General features: G+C 42.7%; 1 protein-coding gene across 6 annotated transcripts in view; it reads left to right on the forward strand.

The window, feature by feature from the left end:
- cadps2 (Ca++-dependent secretion activator 2) overlaps positions 1 to 19,582 on the forward strand; it is a 300,078-nt gene that overhangs the window by 101,337 nt on the left and 179,159 nt on the right. For all 6 annotated transcript variants that reach the window (XM_061037051.1, XM_061037053.1, XM_061037052.1 and 3 more), the window contains exon 12: positions 8,988 to 9,124. In XM_061037051.1, coding sequence (XP_060893034.1) covers positions 8,988 to 9,124 — 137 coding nt within the window. The remainder of the gene's footprint in view (positions 1 to 8,987; positions 9,125 to 19,582) is intronic.

The following is a 19,582-nucleotide window of genomic DNA, read 5'->3' on the forward strand; positions in this document are numbered from 1 at the left end:
TCTCTTCTTTTGTGAATATTTATTCTTTTACATATTTCTATAATCAGATAATTCTATTAATATAAAATTAACATGATGTCTCATTTTCTCATCCTCCATCGTTCTCTCCTCCTCTTCTTCTTCTCCTCTTTCCTTTGCTCTGCTGATCCGTCATTATTCTTCTCTTTCATTCTACACTCTGCTTCTCTTTAGTTTCTTGTCCTTTCATGTTTCCTCTCCCTGTCACTCATTCACTTTTTACACTCCTCCTCTTTTCTCAATTGATTTGTCCCTCTCTCCTTTCTGTCTTTCTTGCCCTCTTTTTTATTCATCTTTTTTCAAAACGTTTTATTTTTCCATTTTGACTTTGACATATGAATCCTCTTCATCACGTCCTTCCTCCTCTCTTCTCCCCTGTGCATGTATCCATCTTTACTCTTGTCTTTCCCCTCACCTCTCCTGCAGCTCTTCTTCTTTTCTTTGCTCGCTTTCTCATCCTTCTCCTTTCCCTGCATTTTTTCTCTAAATGTTATCGTACTTCCTTTATTTTTTTAATTCTTTCCTTCTCTCTCCTCCTGCCTTCCTTTCATTCTTTCCTCTTTATTTGCATGCTGCTTCTGCTCGGCGTCACCAATTTATTAGAAAGAAAATCCCAACGTGATTCCTCTGAACCTTCGTCGAGTGTGTGCGGGATTTTTGTTCTTTTCAGTGTGACGGTTTGACGTCCTGCGCAGCTTCTTCATGAGACAGCTGGATGTGTGAACTCCTCCTTTAAAACATATGTCTTCGTTTGAAAGATGCTTTCTTTAAAATCTGGATGTCCTTAATTTTTTCCTTACATCTCTATTTTTCGTTCCTCCCTCACTTGTTCAATACTTTCTTACATTATTCTGAATTTTCGGTCTTTGAGATCTTTATTTCCCCCGGTCTTCATCTCTTTCTTCGTCCTTTGTTTCAGTCGTCTTTTCTTTATTCCCAAAGCGTTAGTATTTCCTGATGTTTCCCCTCCAAATGTTTTTTATTGTGTTTTGGAAACATGCACGTCCTGGTCTTTCTTTTCCTCCTCTTCCTCTCGTTCCCCGACAAATCATTCTGTTCATTATCTGTGCGCGCGTTGAGGACGGGCCTCCTCCTGGCCCGAGCTTTGTGACATGAAGAGCGTCACACTGAGAGCTGATTACGGCTGTATTTGTGTAATTTGGAGCGGCGGCAGCCCAGCTCTCGCTGCCGCTCGTTAGCGTTTAATGGAACAGAGTGATCGTTAATGGCGAGAGGTGCTGACACGCTGTTTGCAGGAGGAAATAGAAGGTGTCCCTGAAATAGCTCTTAACTGGGCGCTAAGTGCTACTCCGTGTGTGTGTGTGTGTGTGTGCGTGTGTGTGTGTGCGTGTGTGTGTGTCTGTGTCTGTGTTTGTGTGTTTTTATTTCTGCAGAGGTTAAATAACGCTGGTGACTGCGTTTGTACTAACTGACGACCACTCGCATTCAAAGACGTGTTATGTAGCATCAATCAAACCATTTTCTTGACGCGGTGTCCAGCACAAACAAGCCTTTCTTCTTATCTGCTCGGAGGTTAATAACGTGCAGTGAACAGGTGAGACAATGAGAGCCGAGACGCCGCGTCCCTCCTCTGAGCAACTCCAGGTTCACAACTGTTTTCAACTGCGTGTCTTTGGAGGCATCAACAGAACACAAAGAACGAGCACGCGGCCCAATCAGATGTTATCGACCGGTGTGCGAGGAGCAAATAATGAAGCTGAGCACAAGTGAAAGTCATGTTCTGGCCTCACACACACACACACACACACACACACAGAAAAAAACAAAAAACCCTGAACTCTTCTGAACCTGGAGGCACAACAGCTGATCTGAGCCTGCTTCAATCGACTCTGAGGACGGCGCGCGCGTGACGACTATAAAAAGCCATCATCAATGGAGCTCTGATACTACAAATCACCATGGCAACGTGCGCTGGAAGAAGAAAAAGAGGTCGTCCTACTTCACCCCGTTGGAGTTAGAAGTTGGAAAACGTGCTCGCGGCGACTACGAGCACATTTTCAGAATAAAGAAGCTGCAGCGGGAGGAATGAGTGTTTCTGCGGGAGACAACGGGGTAATGAGGTGACGTGTGTCGGTATGAAGGCAGCAGTTTTTTTTAATGAAACATTCAAATACGGTTTAATATTACAGGTGAAAACACGGTGACATGTCTTTGAATATAGCTCTAACCTCTGAAGCAGTTGGAAATGAAAGGTTAAAGTACACTTCACACAGGTGAAGCTAATTTGACCTCTGACCCCTCTCGATTGTTTTTATTCTATCTCACACTTTAAACAAAGTCTTTCAGTAGATATTCATATGTGTGGTAGCTTTAAGCCTGATCACAAACTGTTCTTAAATCACACTCACGTCTTCTTGCCTTGACGCTTGCAAAATAGTGACCAGAGGTGCTGACAGGAAGTGACCAGAGGCAGAGCACAACATCGTCAGCTGTTCTTGAGTGTCGTCATTTTCCAACAAAACCATCGTCATTGTCATGCTTTTTATGAGAGCTGGGTCTTTAGCTTTTTCTTAAAGGTGCAAAGGGACTCTGCAGATCAAATGGAGTTTGGTAGTTTGTTCCACCACCAGGGGGCGACAGAGGAGAAGAGTCTAGTTAGAGACTTAGGACCCTGTTGTGAAGGTAGGATCAGACGCCTTTCATTGGCAAAGCGGGTCAGGAGGAGGACAGGAGGGAGTGTAGACCTGGATGATAGAGTTTAGGTAAGTCTTTTTTAGAGATTTATTTTTGGGCTTTTTGTGCCTTTAATGGAGAGATAGGACAGTGGATAGAGTTGGAAATCAGGGAGAGAGAGAGAGAGGGGTGTGCTGCCTTTATTTTGAAGTCAGTAATTTAAATTAAGTTAAAAATGTTAAAATAAGTGGTCATAATAAATTAGATTTAAAAGATTAAAAACATTTCATTTTTACGTTAGTTCATGGTTTATACTGCCATTCATTGGTTAGTTCATTAAGTCACATGCTGCAGTCAGAAGGACAGAGAGAGACAGAGGATGCATGTTGCTGCTGAATGGTTTTCTGCTACGCTTCTGCCTTGGAGACCATTTGTCTGTAAGTTTTATTTTCAGTTCATTATAAAACTGTCGAGAAATTAACACAAATTCAAGTCAGAAACTTTTAGTTGTTTTTGTCTTTCATGTGCTCTTAGCTAATGCTAAATGTAGTAGCTAACTGTTTTCCTCATGGTTACGATAGCATGTAGCTTTGTGTTGACTTAGCAGTGTTTTTATGCGTTTCTGTGCTTGCTTGAATTTACATAGCAATGCTTTGACTTTGTATATGCATACTTGTTATCTGTACTGAAATATTGTTATTCTCTGTGTAATATTGCAGTTTTACAAAAACAAAACGAAAGGAACTCAAGTCAAATCAAGAAAAGACAAAAATGTGTTTTTATTGGAGGACTTTTGTTTGAGTGTGGCTGTCAAATCCTGTACATTGGAACGTGCAGAAAGGGCAGTACATGGGGTATGAAATGCAGGAAAGAAGCCACAGGCTGGATTTGAACCTGGTCTGCCCGCTTGGAAGGCTATAGCCTCCATACATGGGGCGCGCACCAACCACTGCGCCACCATTGCCCCAGGAGGAGCCTTTTTTTTGACGAGCAGTAACTGCTCCTTAAGACATTCACATTGGTGATTCCACATCAGCGTAATATTGGTGTCCATGTCTGTGAATTCACATAAACTTACGGCGTTGCGGAAGCAAGAGAGAGCACAGCACAGTGTGAGCTCCACATACACACACAATCGGCCATGTACACGCACAGCGCTGCGCCACCGCGCTGGCTCCGGCAATCCTGCCTCGCCCCTGTAACACCTATGTTACTACATAACGTAGGGCAAAACGTCACAGGGGTGTAAATATCGCAGTTTGAAACGTCATTCTGAATATGGCTGGAAAAACCCGGCCTTCTTCCTGACGTAGTTTCTGAAGTAATTTGACTTCCTTGAGAGCGGTGTTCAGCCACTGGACTCGCTTAACATTCTCAGCTCTGAGGAGAAGAACCGACAGAAAAGGAAATGTTTGTTTTTTGCTGAAGAAACTCCACAGACATCACTTCCTATCACCTTCAGTTTACATAAACAAAAGTCAAATGGACCAGCGTTGAAAAGAAAAGTCCAAACAAGTGGAATTAAATCAGAGTTAGACGAGAGGATTGTCTCTGAACTTTGACCTGAGATCTACTTTTTATCACACTGACTGAGGCGTCTATCCTCAGTCTGAGTAGACGTACGTGTCCGGGGTCGAGACTCGCCCCTGAAGTTGTTGTTTTTTCGGGATGTTTACACCTGTCAGTTGTGTTTTTTGAGGAAGCAGGTGGTCAGTTTGACAACGAGGACGATCCTAAGGAGAGATGTCCAAACTGTCCATTTGTCTTAACCTCACTTTGTGTCTCCAGCGTCCTCAAACGCAGCTCAACAGCTGGGGATGCATCCGTGTGCCTCATCAAACTTTTCTCTGAACTACGAATCCTCGCTCAGCCACACGGACACTCATGAGCTTGTCCGTCTTTATTTTCATCTCTGCTCGCCCCTGACATCATCTTTGTCGCCGCCGCCGCCACGCTCCGACAGGCAGATCAAGTCACATCTCTCAGTCCGGTGCACCTGAAACTGAAACGCTCTCCTTCCTCCACCTCTTCGTCTGCATCAATAACCTGCCATCAGCAGCCGCCGCCACCTCTCAGAGCAGCATGTCACATGGATGTGACTGATGCCGTGATGATACCGATGGAGCTCAGACAAGATGGATATGGAGAGATTGAGCGCAGAACGCTACCCCCACCTGCCCCACCTTGTCACACAAACCCCTCAACGCTCGCTCCAACATCCTCAACCATCAAAAAATATGATCCAAAGATCAAGAAAAGATACAAAATGATGAAGCAAAACAACCGATAACGTCTTTCTACTCTCCATCTTCCATGGCAAAACCTGCTGCCTACATTACCCAGAATGCACTTGGACAGTCAAATTTGTTTTTGCTATGCTAACACAGCCTGGAAAAGCATGCTTATGTATAATATCAAATATAAAACATGCAGTAAAAAGTAACGGAGCAGAGTCGGTCAAACAGTGGATGTTATCAACAGACCGTTGTCATAGAAACAGGAAGGACGTGCAGCGCTTCATGAAAACACTCCTACGTGCAAAGCCAGCGCTTTTCTGCCTGGAAAAGAACGCTAGGTGGACTTATTTAGGATATGGCTGTGTGCATCTTTGCAGATATGAAACTCAAGGTCATATTACTTAAAATGTAATGAAATCAAACCAGAAGTCATTTTTTTCTTTTTCCTATTTAGTACATTTCCATTTGATAATGTTCTTCGCCTGTGATGTTTTAAATTTGTTGGGGGGGGGGGGGTTCATGGTTCCCAGACCTGATTCAAGTGACTGATGAGAAACGGTTCGAAAAAACACAAAGTGCAGAAACCTGCAGACAGTGTGCACCATCTGTGCCAGGAGCAGCGACATCCGTCCATATTTTCTGTCACGCAGACTCATTCACACACAGCCCCCCTTTCACACCCCACCCCCCCCCCCCCGCAGATAATAGCTGAAAGTTGGACTCGACACGGATCAACATCACTCCTCTGCTGTCCCCCAATCAATACTGCCCCCCCCCCCACCCCCCCCTCTTATTATCAGCACTAATCTATATCTCTTTGTCTCGTTTTCTTAAGAGTCGCTTCCTTCAATCCCTCTCTTTTCTCCAAATTACATTAAGGACAATCCCGTGTTTGGAAGGTAACGAATGTAAAATGACCTACATCGGAATTAGACGCTGAGAAAGCAGGCCAGGACCGGAGCCAAAGGGCAGCAAGCGTCAGAAGAAAAGGAGTCAGGAAGAAAAGGAGAGGAGCGTCGATTGGAAGTTGATTGTGGAGATTTCACTTTTGCTGTCTTTTTTTTTTTCTTTTGCACAAAAGCGTCAAAGAAAGAAGAAAGGAGGAGGGAGAGGGAGGGGGGGAGGGGGGGGGGCGAAACACAAATATCAGAGAGTCCTTGCGGGCTTCTCTGCATCCAAACAAAAACAAAAATGGCAGCGTTAATAAAAAAGCGATCACTAATGCTCGTCTCTGACACGATGCCGCAGGCGTCGAAGGCGTAGAAACTGCGCCGGCATTCTTCAGCGAGCCTTGGTCTTTTGTGGGGCCATGTGTCACACTCAGAAACTTCCCATCCCGAAATGTACTCCCCTGATAAAGGCAGAATAGAGAGTGTTAGGCTTTTCATTTGGCGGGGCCATTAACAGGAAGCGCCTGAAAGGACTGGAAATGAACCCAGGTTTGCTCAGGCAGGGACGCCCTGCGCCTCTTCTGCTTCTTTTATTTTTTCCTTTCTTTATGTCGATTCTTCCGCCGCTGACCCGAAATCATCGGCCGCTTCAGGCGCTGCACGGCCAGGCTGCAAGAAGAGCGCCGTTATTGTTTAAAACGACTAAAAACACACAGACGAGCCGCACTGTTGCACCAAGGGTCACACTTCATCGTCACCAGAGTCCATGTGGTTTACACTTTTGTACAGGAACCTTTTACACACGTTGTTTACCAACTACTTCCTCCTTTTCTGATGTTTCTCTGCTTTCATTTAGTCCCTCTTAACATCCCAAACCATTCAAGTGAGATCCTTTTTGTTTTTTGTTTTTTACCAGAAATCACTCTTATGATACGATGCGATACACTTTATTGTCTCCTTCGGATAAATAATTCTCTTCTCTCTCTAATTAGGAAAAACAAACAAGAATCCCTGTGTCAACATAGAAGCACGTACTGATGAAAACCACAAATAATGCACATTGCACATTTATCCATATTGCACAAATTCTGCTTAAAACAACACAATAGGAGAAGAAGAAAAGAACAGCCATGACGCTTTTGCACACCCCAGACAGCCTCAAGAAACATTCTTCAAAATGTCCACCAAACATGACTTAAAAAGAACCCACTGCTGCCTCTAGCTGCTGGTGTGATTTATTGAGCTTCTTTAGTGTTTAATAAAAAATTCACTTTGATTCAGTGCGACACAGAAACAATATAAAGAACAAATAGATGAAGTCACCTGCAAGGTAAAGTCACCTTTTTTTGTTTCAAGGGCCTGGTGGTTTTGAAGAAAGAAATTGATCAACTTTTTCTTGATTTGTACCCATGATTAAGACCTCAATATATGCAGAAAATGCAGGCGCTGATGGCCTAGCTGTGAGTCTGTGCCCCGTGTACAGAGGCTAAAGACCTCCAAGGGGGGCAACACGGGTTCAGTTCCGACATTTGGTTCCTCTCCCCCGTGTCCTAACATATCCACCATCCTATCCAAACAAAGGCAAAAGACCAAAAATGTGTCTAAAACAGTTTAAATGTGATATGCAAAAATGGAAACCACTTTTAGAAAATTTTGGAAGTTTCACTTTAGGGAGTTTGTTCACAGGTTGAAAAAAAAAACTCACTTCAAATGCTTTTGTTTGTACTGATTTTTAACGATAAAGTTTAAATTGCTTGAAGAATATAGATGATGCAATCGGTGTAAAACAGTAGCAGCAGTCTGCGACACATGTCAGGACATCCGGTTAAAAGTTTTAAAAGGCATTTTGACGGATTACAGAACGGATTAAATCTGTCGTCTGTCATGATGCACACAGCTTTGTAGATCGGGGGTTAACATCATGAAAGAACAAAACTTTACTCTGGATGCAGTTTAACAGAGTAAGAACGTCTCTTTCTCTCTTCAAACTTGAATCCTAATCTCCTGCTTCAGTTCTTCGATGTCGTGTCGTCCCTTCTTTCTTTCCCTGGCTGCTTTTCTTGTTGCTGTGAGTCACTTCTGTGAGTGTTTTCCTCACATGTCGTCCATGTTGGCGAGTGTTGTGTGTCAGCTGAGTGTTCTGACAGCTTCACAGAGGAGCCGTAGCCAACCGAGGTGGGAACTATTAACCACAGCGCTGAGAACTGACACTGCCAATGTCGTCTTTTCTGAGTGTGTGTGTGTGTCTGTGTGTGTGTGCGTGTGTTTACACTTCAGTTCACTGCCGAGCTCAAACAGAGGCGTGATGATTGTGAATCATTTATGTGTCGCCTCTTTAGCTGATGGGATCATGAACAGAAATCTGTGAAGTCATTCAGCGAACAAACTCTCTTTTACATTGCGGCACTTTTAAAAAAAACTTTTTCTTCTTCTTTCTTTTGTGCGTCCTTTCATTCTGCCAACACTGACGGAAAAATCACTGCCAAACACCTAAAATGCCTCTAAAGGAACCGTCTTCTGTCCTGTCGAGAGTCTGTCCTCTTGCTTACTGCTTTATGTGCTTGTTGATGCAATTTTAAGAGCTTCTTCAGGATGAAGCTGCCAGCTTTAGAGGGTCAAATATGTTAGCAATGTCATGTGACGAATTTGTGCAAATTAGACCGAGTGCATGAGTTTTCCTGCAAATGTAGGTATTTAAAGTCAAGAAATGACTGACTATTTGGGTGCTGAGGATTTTTTTTTAATGCCTGGGTATCGAAACAGGAATGGATATTGTTAGATTTTTACTAGACTCATATCGGCTTTTACAATTTGGTTATTGTGACAACTCTATTTTTTAAAGGCAGAGTTTGTAAATTCCACCACCAGGGGGCTCTTAAACAAAACATTAACAAAAAGATGACGTCGAGACTGGCGGGGAATCATGGGAGTGATTCTCTCTGCTGCTATCCCCCCCCATTTAAAAAGTTGCTAACACTTTAAATTAAGGTCACAATATTCACCATAACCTAGCTGCTTATTATCATGCTAATCAGTAGCATACTGGCTGCTTATTAATGTTTTTCTTGTGTATGTTGCAGGTAAAGTATTTTCATATCACACAGTCAGCCTCTCTCTAAACTTTAACATGATGTAATAAATTCAAACTGTCACTGAATCGTTCCTCCTGAACCTGAAGGTATCGTGTGTTTCTGTGTCTCGTGTCCAGGTCTGGACCCGTCTCAGCGTCAGGGCGTGGAGGAGCTAATCTCTGCGGGTCCATCTCGCTTCGACCACGCCGCTCTATTCACCATTTTACAGAAAAGCACCCTGCAGCACCGCATGAACGACTCCTTTTCCTGCCTGGTACGTTCACAACCACACACCATTTCCCCCTCTCTCTTATTTAGGGACTTCATGTGCAACAACTGCAGCTCTGTGACTGCTCTTCAACTTTGTCATGGTGCAGTGTGTGCTCTCCTTTCTGTCTCTCTTTGCTCTTTGCTGCTGTTACTCTGTAAAGTTCTCCGTCATGGGGTTTAAATAAAGTTTTATCTTATCTTATGTTATCGTAGAACAAAATATCTGAGAACAGCAACAGTTCAGTGGTGAAGCATTTTTTTATTGTTTGTTAAACATTAAGTCAAATAGAGTGTGGATCTTTGTGTGTTGAGTTTTAAACACAGACACAAATAAAAGAGGTTCACGATAATATATATTAAAAAGCATGTTCAAGTGTGATTTGAATTCAATTTTTAAATTTTGCATACTTTTTTAATCCCTAAGTGGAAATTCTGGTTCACTCTCTGTTATTGAGAAACATGCTTCTTACACACATAGACCTGAAATACACACACAAACAGGATCTGTGGACATGCATGAAGAGAGCGATGTCAGAGTGAGGGGCCGCTATACAGAGAGCGCGACAGAGCTGACCTCGGCAGAGCTCGGCATCTCTCCAGCCAACAGAGCAACTTCCATACTTTGGTCCACACCGGGACTTTAACTCTGGTTCCCAACTCTAGTCCCTACAGACTGAGCTACTGCCGCCCAAACAATGTTATCAAGCCTGAGTGCAACAATCAAAAAACTAGAATTCAGAGAGAGGGAAAAAAGGATGTAAGGAAGGTAAAATAATAATTAGGTACGTCCTCAGACAGCCAGAGAAGGTCAGTGTTTATCTCTACATGCTGAAACATTTTGCTCTTGACTTTACATTGTCATTTCTGGTTGGAGACATCATTGCTTTTTGGATTTTGGACTCTCAGATGGAAAAAAAGAAGACATATCAGTTTGTTCTATTTAAACTATTTTTGTAAAAGTGGTCAAGCTACAACACAATTTGTACGAATGATTCAGTGCAGGAAGCTAAATACTTTAAAAACTCATCTTACAGTTTAAATACTCCAGGGGAGAGGACTTAATTCTCTCTCTCTGTCTCTCTCTCTCTCTCTCTCCCTCTCTCGCTCTTTCTGTCTCAGTGTGAAGCCCGAGGGCTCTCTCACACTGATTGAGGGGATAAACGCTCTAATCAATACTTTCCAAATAGGAACATGACCCTTATAGAAAACTGCTGGGCTGACTCAATGGACGGGGGGGGGGGGGGGGGGGGGAGGGTGAGGCCTGAATAAGTGTGTGTAATGGGGGGGGGGGGGGGGGGGGGGGTGTGTTGTGTACGACTGAGCGAGGACCATGAACCCCACATGGAGTAGATATTATTCACATAGACTGTCGTGTTTTTGTGTTACTATCTGAAGCTCTCTTAGCTGCTTTTGTTAATTATTTTCATATTAAAGCTTTGTTATTTCTAGATCTCTCTGGAGTGGTTAAGGCTAAATTATCAGCCTTGATTTTGGCGCTCGAGGAGAATGAAGAGAGTAAAAGAGGAAAACAGATGAAACAACAGCAGCATATGTCTACCAGTGTCATACACCGTTATTGATATTTAATTCTGTCAGCTAACTTTTTGATTTCTTGTCAAACAGTTCACTACAACAGTGGTTCTCAACTCGTCTAGCGTCAGGACCGACCACCGACTCCTCCATGAGAGAAAGCGAGCCAAATTTTGGATATTTTTCAACCAGATTTGAACCAGTTGAGAACCACTGCACTAGAATACTTTGAAATAACTTAAATAACACAATTCGAAAGTCAAAGTTATACTTATCTTATTAAAGAGACCTACAGTGACAGAGATAGAAGGTTTTTTTTTTTTTAAATATTGGTCTAATTCCATGACTTCCATTCTACTGAGTTAAAGAGCTAGCCTTAGCACTTAGCAGTGAGTGACTGATTAGCCAAAAAATAATAACTGAGTTTTGGAAGTTATGAATCTATTTAAAATCTCAGAAGATAATAATCTCGATTTTTCCATAAATAGATTTTTCCCCAACCTCTATCAGCTTGTTATATCGTTAGAGAAGTATGTTTGTCGTCTGAATAATAGTAAAGAAATGGTGGTCCTGTACTCTGAGCTGGAGATAGCATGTTGGGGTAAAAAAAAAAAAAAAAAAGGAGGCCCAAGAATGTAGCCTTGGGGAACTCCACAGGTCTGTTTTGTACACACATAGTTTTCAAGCAACTCCGAACTTTCTCTTTCCTTAAAATAGGGTTACAAACCAATTTAAGACTGTGGCATAAGGTCCAGCCCGGTCTCACCCAGTTCGTATTTTTACATGTTTTGGTCAGCCATGTTGAAGAGGATGACTGAAACTTTGAAATGTCCGCGTTAGAGTGGATGTCATTTGAGACCTTTTGTGAACAATTTTGGTGATTTGGTGTTGTTGAAATCCTGACTGGAAACATCAAAACAAATGTGAAGGCTCAAAAAGGATATACTGTAAAATGTTGATGTTTTTAATAGTCAAGTGACATACATGCTCCTTTTAGCCCATTTGATACAAATTTTAGAAATACTCAGCTTTTTGTTTTCCAATTCTGAATTTTCCCATGGTCCAGGTTTCTATAATCATCCGTCAGTTTCTTCAGTATGACTGTTTTTGTGTGATGGAAGTTAATGGTTTTTGGTAGATGGATCAGTATGTCCAACATGGTGGATATACTGGTCCACCAAATGGAAGCATAGATACTCATTCTGTGAACCCAACCACAAATATCAAAGTCTAATGTAATTCTTCCAGTCTCCCCTGATGTTTCCATTCAAACTTTCAAAAGAAATCCACATTTTCTTAGTTAAGACTATGCCTGTCATGGTGGGAAAGGCCAATTCCACAGAGTGTGGATAATTATCAGACACTCAAACTCACCAAAACATAAATTAAGACGGATTTTGAGCAGTCAGGTCACTAATGTGTTGCCTTGTGTTCTCGTCTCTTAAAAGCAGCAGATCGAGGAGATGTTCACTCTGAGTGACATCTGTGCTTCTTTCATTTCTCTACCTGCCTCACCAGGACTCCTTCCAGCTCTGCAATTAGACCGATCCATTCACACCGCCCCTCCAGCTCTCTCTCCTCAGCCTTTTGTGAAAAACTCAAGGGCTTTGTGTTCCAGCCTGAGCCCCTTTTCACCAAACACTCTGAGAAAAGGCCAGTGCCTCGGCGTGGGGGACATCTGTTGAGAAGTGGTTTGGATTCATGTCATAGCCGGGGTCATATTTTATTCACAAAGAGTTGAACCCAACAACAACAACAGTAATTAGGCAGAGATTTGGTTTGTAGCTGAGGCCCAGAGTCCTGCTAACAGGACCAGTGTGGTTCTCACTGACGATTAAAGGGTTAAAACCTCCAGTAAAGCTGCTGCTGGAGCATTGAGGTCCAGCTCAAATGGTTTTCTAATGAGTCCAAGTAGGTGGTAACACTGGAAGAAACCTGAATAAACTTAATCCCAAACCATAACAAAGTTAATTCTTTAATTCCTGTAGTAGAACTCAAGTGTAATTACAACTTCAAACAAGAAGACAGGAACAAAGAAGGAAAGAAAGCAGTATTCATATCTCATGAAGTGAATAGAAACATTTCCACCAAACTGGATTACGCTTGTACTTCTGCTTAAAGTCTACCCCCTTTACGCCTTAGGTACACTTGGACCCTTTACCAAAGCCTTGATTTAACCTCCCCGGAAATTCAACTCTGCATTTTTGCAATTTGGATCTTAACGACTGTGATTGTTTGCATCGTAGCCTTGCAAAGAAACTATACGGTGGACTCTCCCTTGCCGCTAATTTGTAAATAGCTGCTATAGATTGTTGGCTTCAATACAAGGTTCAACAGTTTTGTTCGCATAGTGTGTGGAGAGCAACGATTTGACGAAAGGGGTACAACACATACTAACAGATGAATTCACCAACAACAAGAGTCCTGACTCTAAAAACTGGAAATCTCCAAAAATGTCTCTTCAGAGTTAACAAACGTGGCAAACGGTTTCTGTAGTGTTTTGTCCTCCCCGCCACACGTCCGATGTGTCCTTGGGCAAGACACTTAACCCCGAGTTGCTCCCGCTGCTTCGCCGCCGGCGTATGAATGGGATTAGTTACTTCTGATGGACTCTTTACTCAGCAGCCTCTACCATCAGTATGTGAATGTGTTGGTGTGACCTGCGGTGTAAAAGCACTTTGAGTAGTCAGAAGACTAGAAAAGAAAAATACAAGCTCAAGTCCACATCCATTTACCATGTTCTTATGAGCACACCTCACAGGAAAATGGACAACATACTCTTTATAGTGGAGCGGCTAAGTGCTTATTTTCGTCAGAATCTTTCAGTTGATGATACAAGCGTGAAAATTGGCATGAGCAGTCTCCATGGGTCACTTGACAAGAAAATTGTCCGAGACATTTGAAATTTCAAGATGGCGGCCATTTTTCAAGTTAAGCAATATAATTGTTGAGTTAGTGACACAAGCATGCAAATTGGTATGAGCAGTCATTAAGGGTTGCTTGACAAGAAAACACTCCCAGCCACTTGAAATTTATATTTTCAATATGGCCACCCCCTGGATCCTCAAAAGATCAATTTTCTCATAGAAATGTATTGGGTTTTTTCATTAAGGATGATTTGGTGTCATTTTATTTTATATGTTTTAGATTATGCTAAAGAACAACTTTTAACGCATCGAAGTACAGTTGTTTTGATTTGTTGATCATAGATTTGCAAGACTCAGCGAATGTCCCTCTGCAGTGGAGGATAGTGACCTGCAAGCTTTGGAGAGATTTGTTGTGCTAATGTATGACAAGTCCAGCGATGTCACAACTGTGAACGAGGCCAGGCTTGATCTCTTTGCCAGAAAGCAAAGACAATATGACTTGATCCCACCAACTCAAGCAGCACTCAAAGAGCATGCCAAACGTGCTTCTTATGAGGCTGGATACGTGTGGGGACAGGCATTGAAGCGACATCCACAAATGCCGAGCCCATCCGACTGGGGATGGGTGGAACAGGACGAGGAGTGGAAAGTCTTCTGGACTCCACTTCCATCTATTGCGGAGAGCTGTTGGGAGTTGACCAAATGTGGGTGCACCAAGGCATGTACTGGAAAGTGTAAGTGCTTCAGATATGGACTCAGTTGCACATGCCTATGTAGTTGTCCCTGCTAGAACCTATTTGCATATTTATTTTGCCAGAGTTATTCCCCGTTGTCCTCTGTGTGTTCAGGTGTAGGCCTATGGCTCGGCTTCCCCTCGCCACATCGGCGCATCATGTTTTACTTTGACACCAGCCTATTACTGTGAAATTTTCAGTTGTTACTTTGTAACATTGCTTCCACTGCCTATATCTAACAGTGAAGCACATTTTCAGTTTAGTTTCTTAGTATTGTTTGAGATACTTTCTGTTTGTCATGGTTCCGTGGCTGTCAGCCAGAGCTGCTGTTGCCTCTGGATCTGTACTTTTTGTCATTCAGTATTAGCCATTGCTCAATTATTATTTTGGAGCACTGTCCGTTCAGCATCACAACTGTGCTAATTTATTAATCTTATTTTTTGTTTCCCCACCCCTTAGTATTTATTTGACAAATTGAATGGCTGTTAGTTTAAAAAAAAAAAAAAAACCTCCCTTGTGACTGTTACCTTGTCGTGGTAAGGGAGCTTGTGTACCTCAGTGAACCCTGAGAGCTATGCTGGTGGGAGGCAACTCCTGACAGGTTTTACCAAACTGGACAGGTCATGGGTGAGGAGTCAGACAAAACACAGTCAAACAACCTCTCTTGACAGAGCCTTTTCATGCTTGTATCACCAACTAAATGATTTCTTAAGCCAAACTGCTCCACTAAGGTGGTGGCCATCTTGAAAAATGGCCGCCATCTTGAAATTTCAAGTAGCTGTGACAATTTTCTTGTCAAGTGACCCATAGAGACTGCTCATGCCAATTTTCACGCTTTTATCACAAATTGAAAGATTGTAGCACTTATCTGCTCCACTATTAGAAACATCAACAACAAAAAAATGAATTAAAAGGTTTTGTCTGAAGGGAGGAATAAGGCCCAAAATCTTTGGTTACTCCCCTTAAATCACGTCCTTTATAACCTGTTCAGTTTCAGCGGCCTGTGTCCAAAATCCATGAAGAAGCCTGAACACAGTGTCATTAAAGCCACACCACCAACTGTTAGTGCACAGGGTAGTCTTTGCTTAGATTCAGTGCAAATGTGTAAATGATGCTAGTTTAAAGCTCCAGCCATGAGTTTATAACAGGTCATGAAACTGAGTGAAGATAATACTGAAGCCTCTGTATGACCTTGGAAAGCGAACAAAACCGTAAGTGAGAAGATTAGTTATTCCTTTATTGTTATTTGTAATGTCTGAAACTGCTGCCAGGGGGGGTAGGTGTCAACCGGAATTGACAGCACGCTGCAGAAACCGCCTTTGTTATCCGTTTGACAGCAAAGATTCCCCAAGGATGGTTATACTCGACTATTAAAAGACTCTTTGTCGTTGTTTTTGAGTTTGTATCATCATTGTTGAGGTCAAATCAAAAAAATATTCTCAAAGTCTTCACGTCAGAGGCTCCAAAAGTCAGCCGGACATCTTCCCAAACTATGATATCTCCCACTGAAATATAAAACAGATGTCTTTAGAGAGGGCCGGGCAAAGCTTGAATGTAAGCCGGTGAGTTTTATCGATCACTGGCAGCTTGTCGTCCGGGGACCCCTCACCCTGCTTAAACTGCTGATTGGTGAAGCAGAAGGAGAAGGGTCATAAGATCATGGAGAATGAGCGTTGAACTGCAAAATATCCGAAGACCGACATATACCTCTCCACCAATGTTTAATCCCAACAACTGACGTAAATCTGCCCCACTTACTGTCCTGTCTACTTTCCATTCCTTCCATCTCAACCTTTAAAACATCTTAAGACATCTTCATCTTCAGTCTCCACCTTCACTTTTGTCTTTGTGCTGTCTGAGCGTGCTGCCGTCAATTACCACCCTGCAGAGCCTTCATGGCCTGTTCAGTAATTACCCAGCTCTATGCATCCACACGGCTCCGCTCCTTCTCTAAATATAAAGCGTGAGCTACATTTGTGCTAATTAGCGCATTCTGCAGAAGAAGAGAGAGGATTCTGCTGGAGAGACAAACGCTGACCTCGAGCACAAATGTGATGACATTTAGCAATATTTGGGTTTTTCATCCGTTTTTGATAAATGCTTTGATTCCCTAAAATCATAAACATCAAACTATTTAGCATCGAGCAGTCAGATGAGTTCAGTCAGGTGATATGAAAATAGTTTTGCAATACTTTAACAAAGCTCTAATAGCTGAGACCAATATGTTGTGCTTTTAAATAAGGATACCTTTAATCTCTAGAGAAGAGTAAATCTGTGTTGTTCAGGACATGATCATCAAAATCTCTGATACTTTGATACTTTTTCATACCATGTGTTGAAAAGAAAACTATCTGTTATTTTAATGATTGCTGGTATCAGAAAGTACTTAAGCTTTAAAATAACTCAGATCTTAAAGGCACAGTTTATAAATTCCACCACCAGGGGGCTCTTAATGAAAACAAGAATAAAAGATGACGTCAGACCGGCAGGGAATCATGGGAGTTTTCTCTGCTACTCTGCATTGCTGCCTTCACATATTCAAACAGCTCTGTTGATGGGCATGGTATTAGTTAAAAAATGGATTCTCAAAGACAGAGGGGACTTTACTGCTTGTGCTGCCTTTCGAGATGGAAATAAATGTTGACATTTTAAACGTTTTTTTACTTGGTGGTGATGATATTCACAGTGGTCTCTCCCTGAGAATATCAGTTAAATTTTCTTTCTGGAGTTAATTTACAAATATTTTGTCTTTCCCATCTTTGCAGTCCATATGTTTTGTTTGAAAATAATTAAAGGTATCGACGCCAATCCCAAATAAAGGCAGTGTCATTTCATAGACTGAAGAAAATAAAAGCCTGGGCTGTTCCTCAACCTGAAGGTTTGAATCCCAAAATTGTTCCTTTAATTGCAGAAGAATTTGATGATATTTTTATATTTTAGTTTAATAAAAACGATGCATCTGTTCTCTTAAAAATAGAACGGGCAGTTCTGTGTGTGTCATGTAACAATGTCACATCTCATCGACAGTTGGAGGTCGCCACAATTTTTGGACCAAAGATTTATTTCAGGAGCCAAAAAAGCATTTTTGCTCCCTGAGGCCACAACCTGAACCACCCCTTCGTTTTCCTCCGTCAGCTTCCCGTCGGGCCTCGAGTGGGGAGCAACGAGCTGATGTGGTCTCAGATTCAGAGCCACACGCTGCTTTCACTTTTTGAGGGGGGGGGGGTCATGTCTTTCCTCGTAGAAAGGCGACGGACGCTGGCGCTCAGAAACGGGAGACGAGCAGCAGCGGCTGCCGGAGCAAACGAGGCAGTCGGCTTGTTAGCAGCTAATTGAGCGGTCATCGCCAAGACTGGAGTTCGCCATCTGTTTGTCACAGAGGAACATCTTGTCGCTTCACGCCCGTCGACAGCCCCCCCCTCTCCCTCTCTCTCTCTCTCTGTGGTGTGATATTAATAGCTCGAGCTCACAGACGGACTGAATTGAAGGAAGAAACTCGACAAACAAACTAAAGACTGGAGGGAAGGGGCGAGAGGGAAGGAAGGGGGGGAGACACTAAAAGGCCTACGGACGAGGAATCTGCCAGGTCCAGTTAACCCCGACAGAAAGCAGCATGTTTACCAGAGTCTAAATAAAATACTGTTCGAGTCCTGAAACGGTCTTTGATGCAGAAGATATTCAAAAACCATGACGGATAAACGTCCCTGTCTTTCCCTCAATCGTAAAAATAGACAATTATCTTCACAGTTTCTGTTTATTAGCAGAAGTAACTTGATGAGTGTTAACCTCCAACATGTAGCACGTCACACTAACATGAACACCACAGTCCCCATCATGTCACAGACTTTAAAATAATGTTCATCTTAGTTTTTTATCCCCTGAAGAAATCCTGTTTAAAATGTTTAGATGTAATGAACTTTTTTTCTGGCGTTTAGTCAGAGTGTGGTCATATTTTCTCCCTGCACCTACAGGACGTGTTTATAATGATTTGATTGTCTGCTGATTGACGAGCGTGACAAAACAAATTTGAAAATGTTTGAATGTTATGTACACCCAAAAAAACGCTAGAAAAACACGTTGCATAGCAGCAGAGAGAAGCGCCAGGCAAGCGTGCTGTACCAGAGGAAGACAATGCTTTTGCTGGTGAAACTTTTCTAGCGATGCTTCTCTGTGTGATGGGGCCCTGAGAGTTATTCATAGAAAGGGGCGTGGCTGATCTGACTGACGGGTTGGTGTGCAGAGGTTTGTCAGGAGGCTAAAGGCCCGCCTCAGCTCCAGCTCTTAGCCTGTTACTTGGTTGACTGAAAGTTAGATTGAGACAGCATTTCCAATATGGAGACCACCACTGATTGGCTTCAAAAGTCGGCTTCAGATACCAATGGGTGACATCACTGAGACTACGTCCATGTTTGTCTATTTCATCATAAACAGTTTTGCAGAAATGTCAACATTCTTATATCGCAGAAATATGTAAAAAAAAATTGTAATAATTTAAAGCCCAGCTATTATAAAAATGGCTGCAATCTTTTAATTGCTATATATTTTATCACGGTGGTGCAGTGGTTAGCGGTGTTGCCTCACAAAGAGGAGGTTCCTGGTTCGATTCCCCGTCTGACAGGAGCCTCTCTGTGTGGAGTTTGCATGTTCTCTCCGTGCATGTGTGGGTTCTCTCCGTGTACTCCAGCTTCCTCCCACAGTCCAAAGACATGCTCGTTAGGTTAACTGCTGACTCTAAATTGTCCGTAGGTGTGAATGTGAGTGTGGCTGGTTGTCTGTCTCTATATGTCAGCTCTGTGATTGACTGGTGAACAGTCCAGGGTGTAACCCCGCCTTTCCCCCAATGACAGCTGGTATCGGCTCCTTTCCCCCGCGACCCCAAACGGGAAAAGCAATATAGATTTAACTCGTGAAATTATGTGTTTAAAATCTAAAGTTCCTCGACAAACAGTCAACTTTTATTGCAAATAATCTGGTAGAAAAACAAAATGACACAATTCATTTAGCTCTCCTCTCCAGAGTGTGCGTGTGTGTGTGTGTGTGTGCGTGTGTGTGCGTGTGTGTGCGTGCGTGCGTGCGTGTGTGTGTGTGCGTGTGTGTGCGTGCGTGTGTGTGAGTGTGTGCGTGTGTGTGTGTGTGTGTGTGTGTGTGTGTGCGCGTGTGCGTGTGTGTGTGTGTGTTTGTGTGTGTTTGTGTGTGTGTGTGTGTGTGTGTGCGCGTGTGCGTGTGTGTGTGCGTGCGTGTGCTCGTCTGTGTGCGTGTGTGTGTGTGTCACAGCTCGACGGAGGTGCTAATTTGTTAATGTTCCTTCCGTAAGGAATCTTAATTAGCGAT

Source organism: Labrus mixtus, chromosome 4, assembly GCF_963584025.1.
Source record: "Labrus mixtus chromosome 4, fLabMix1.1, whole genome shotgun sequence".
NCBI classification, from domain to species: domain Eukaryota; kingdom Metazoa; phylum Chordata; class Actinopteri; order Labriformes; family Labridae; genus Labrus; species Labrus mixtus.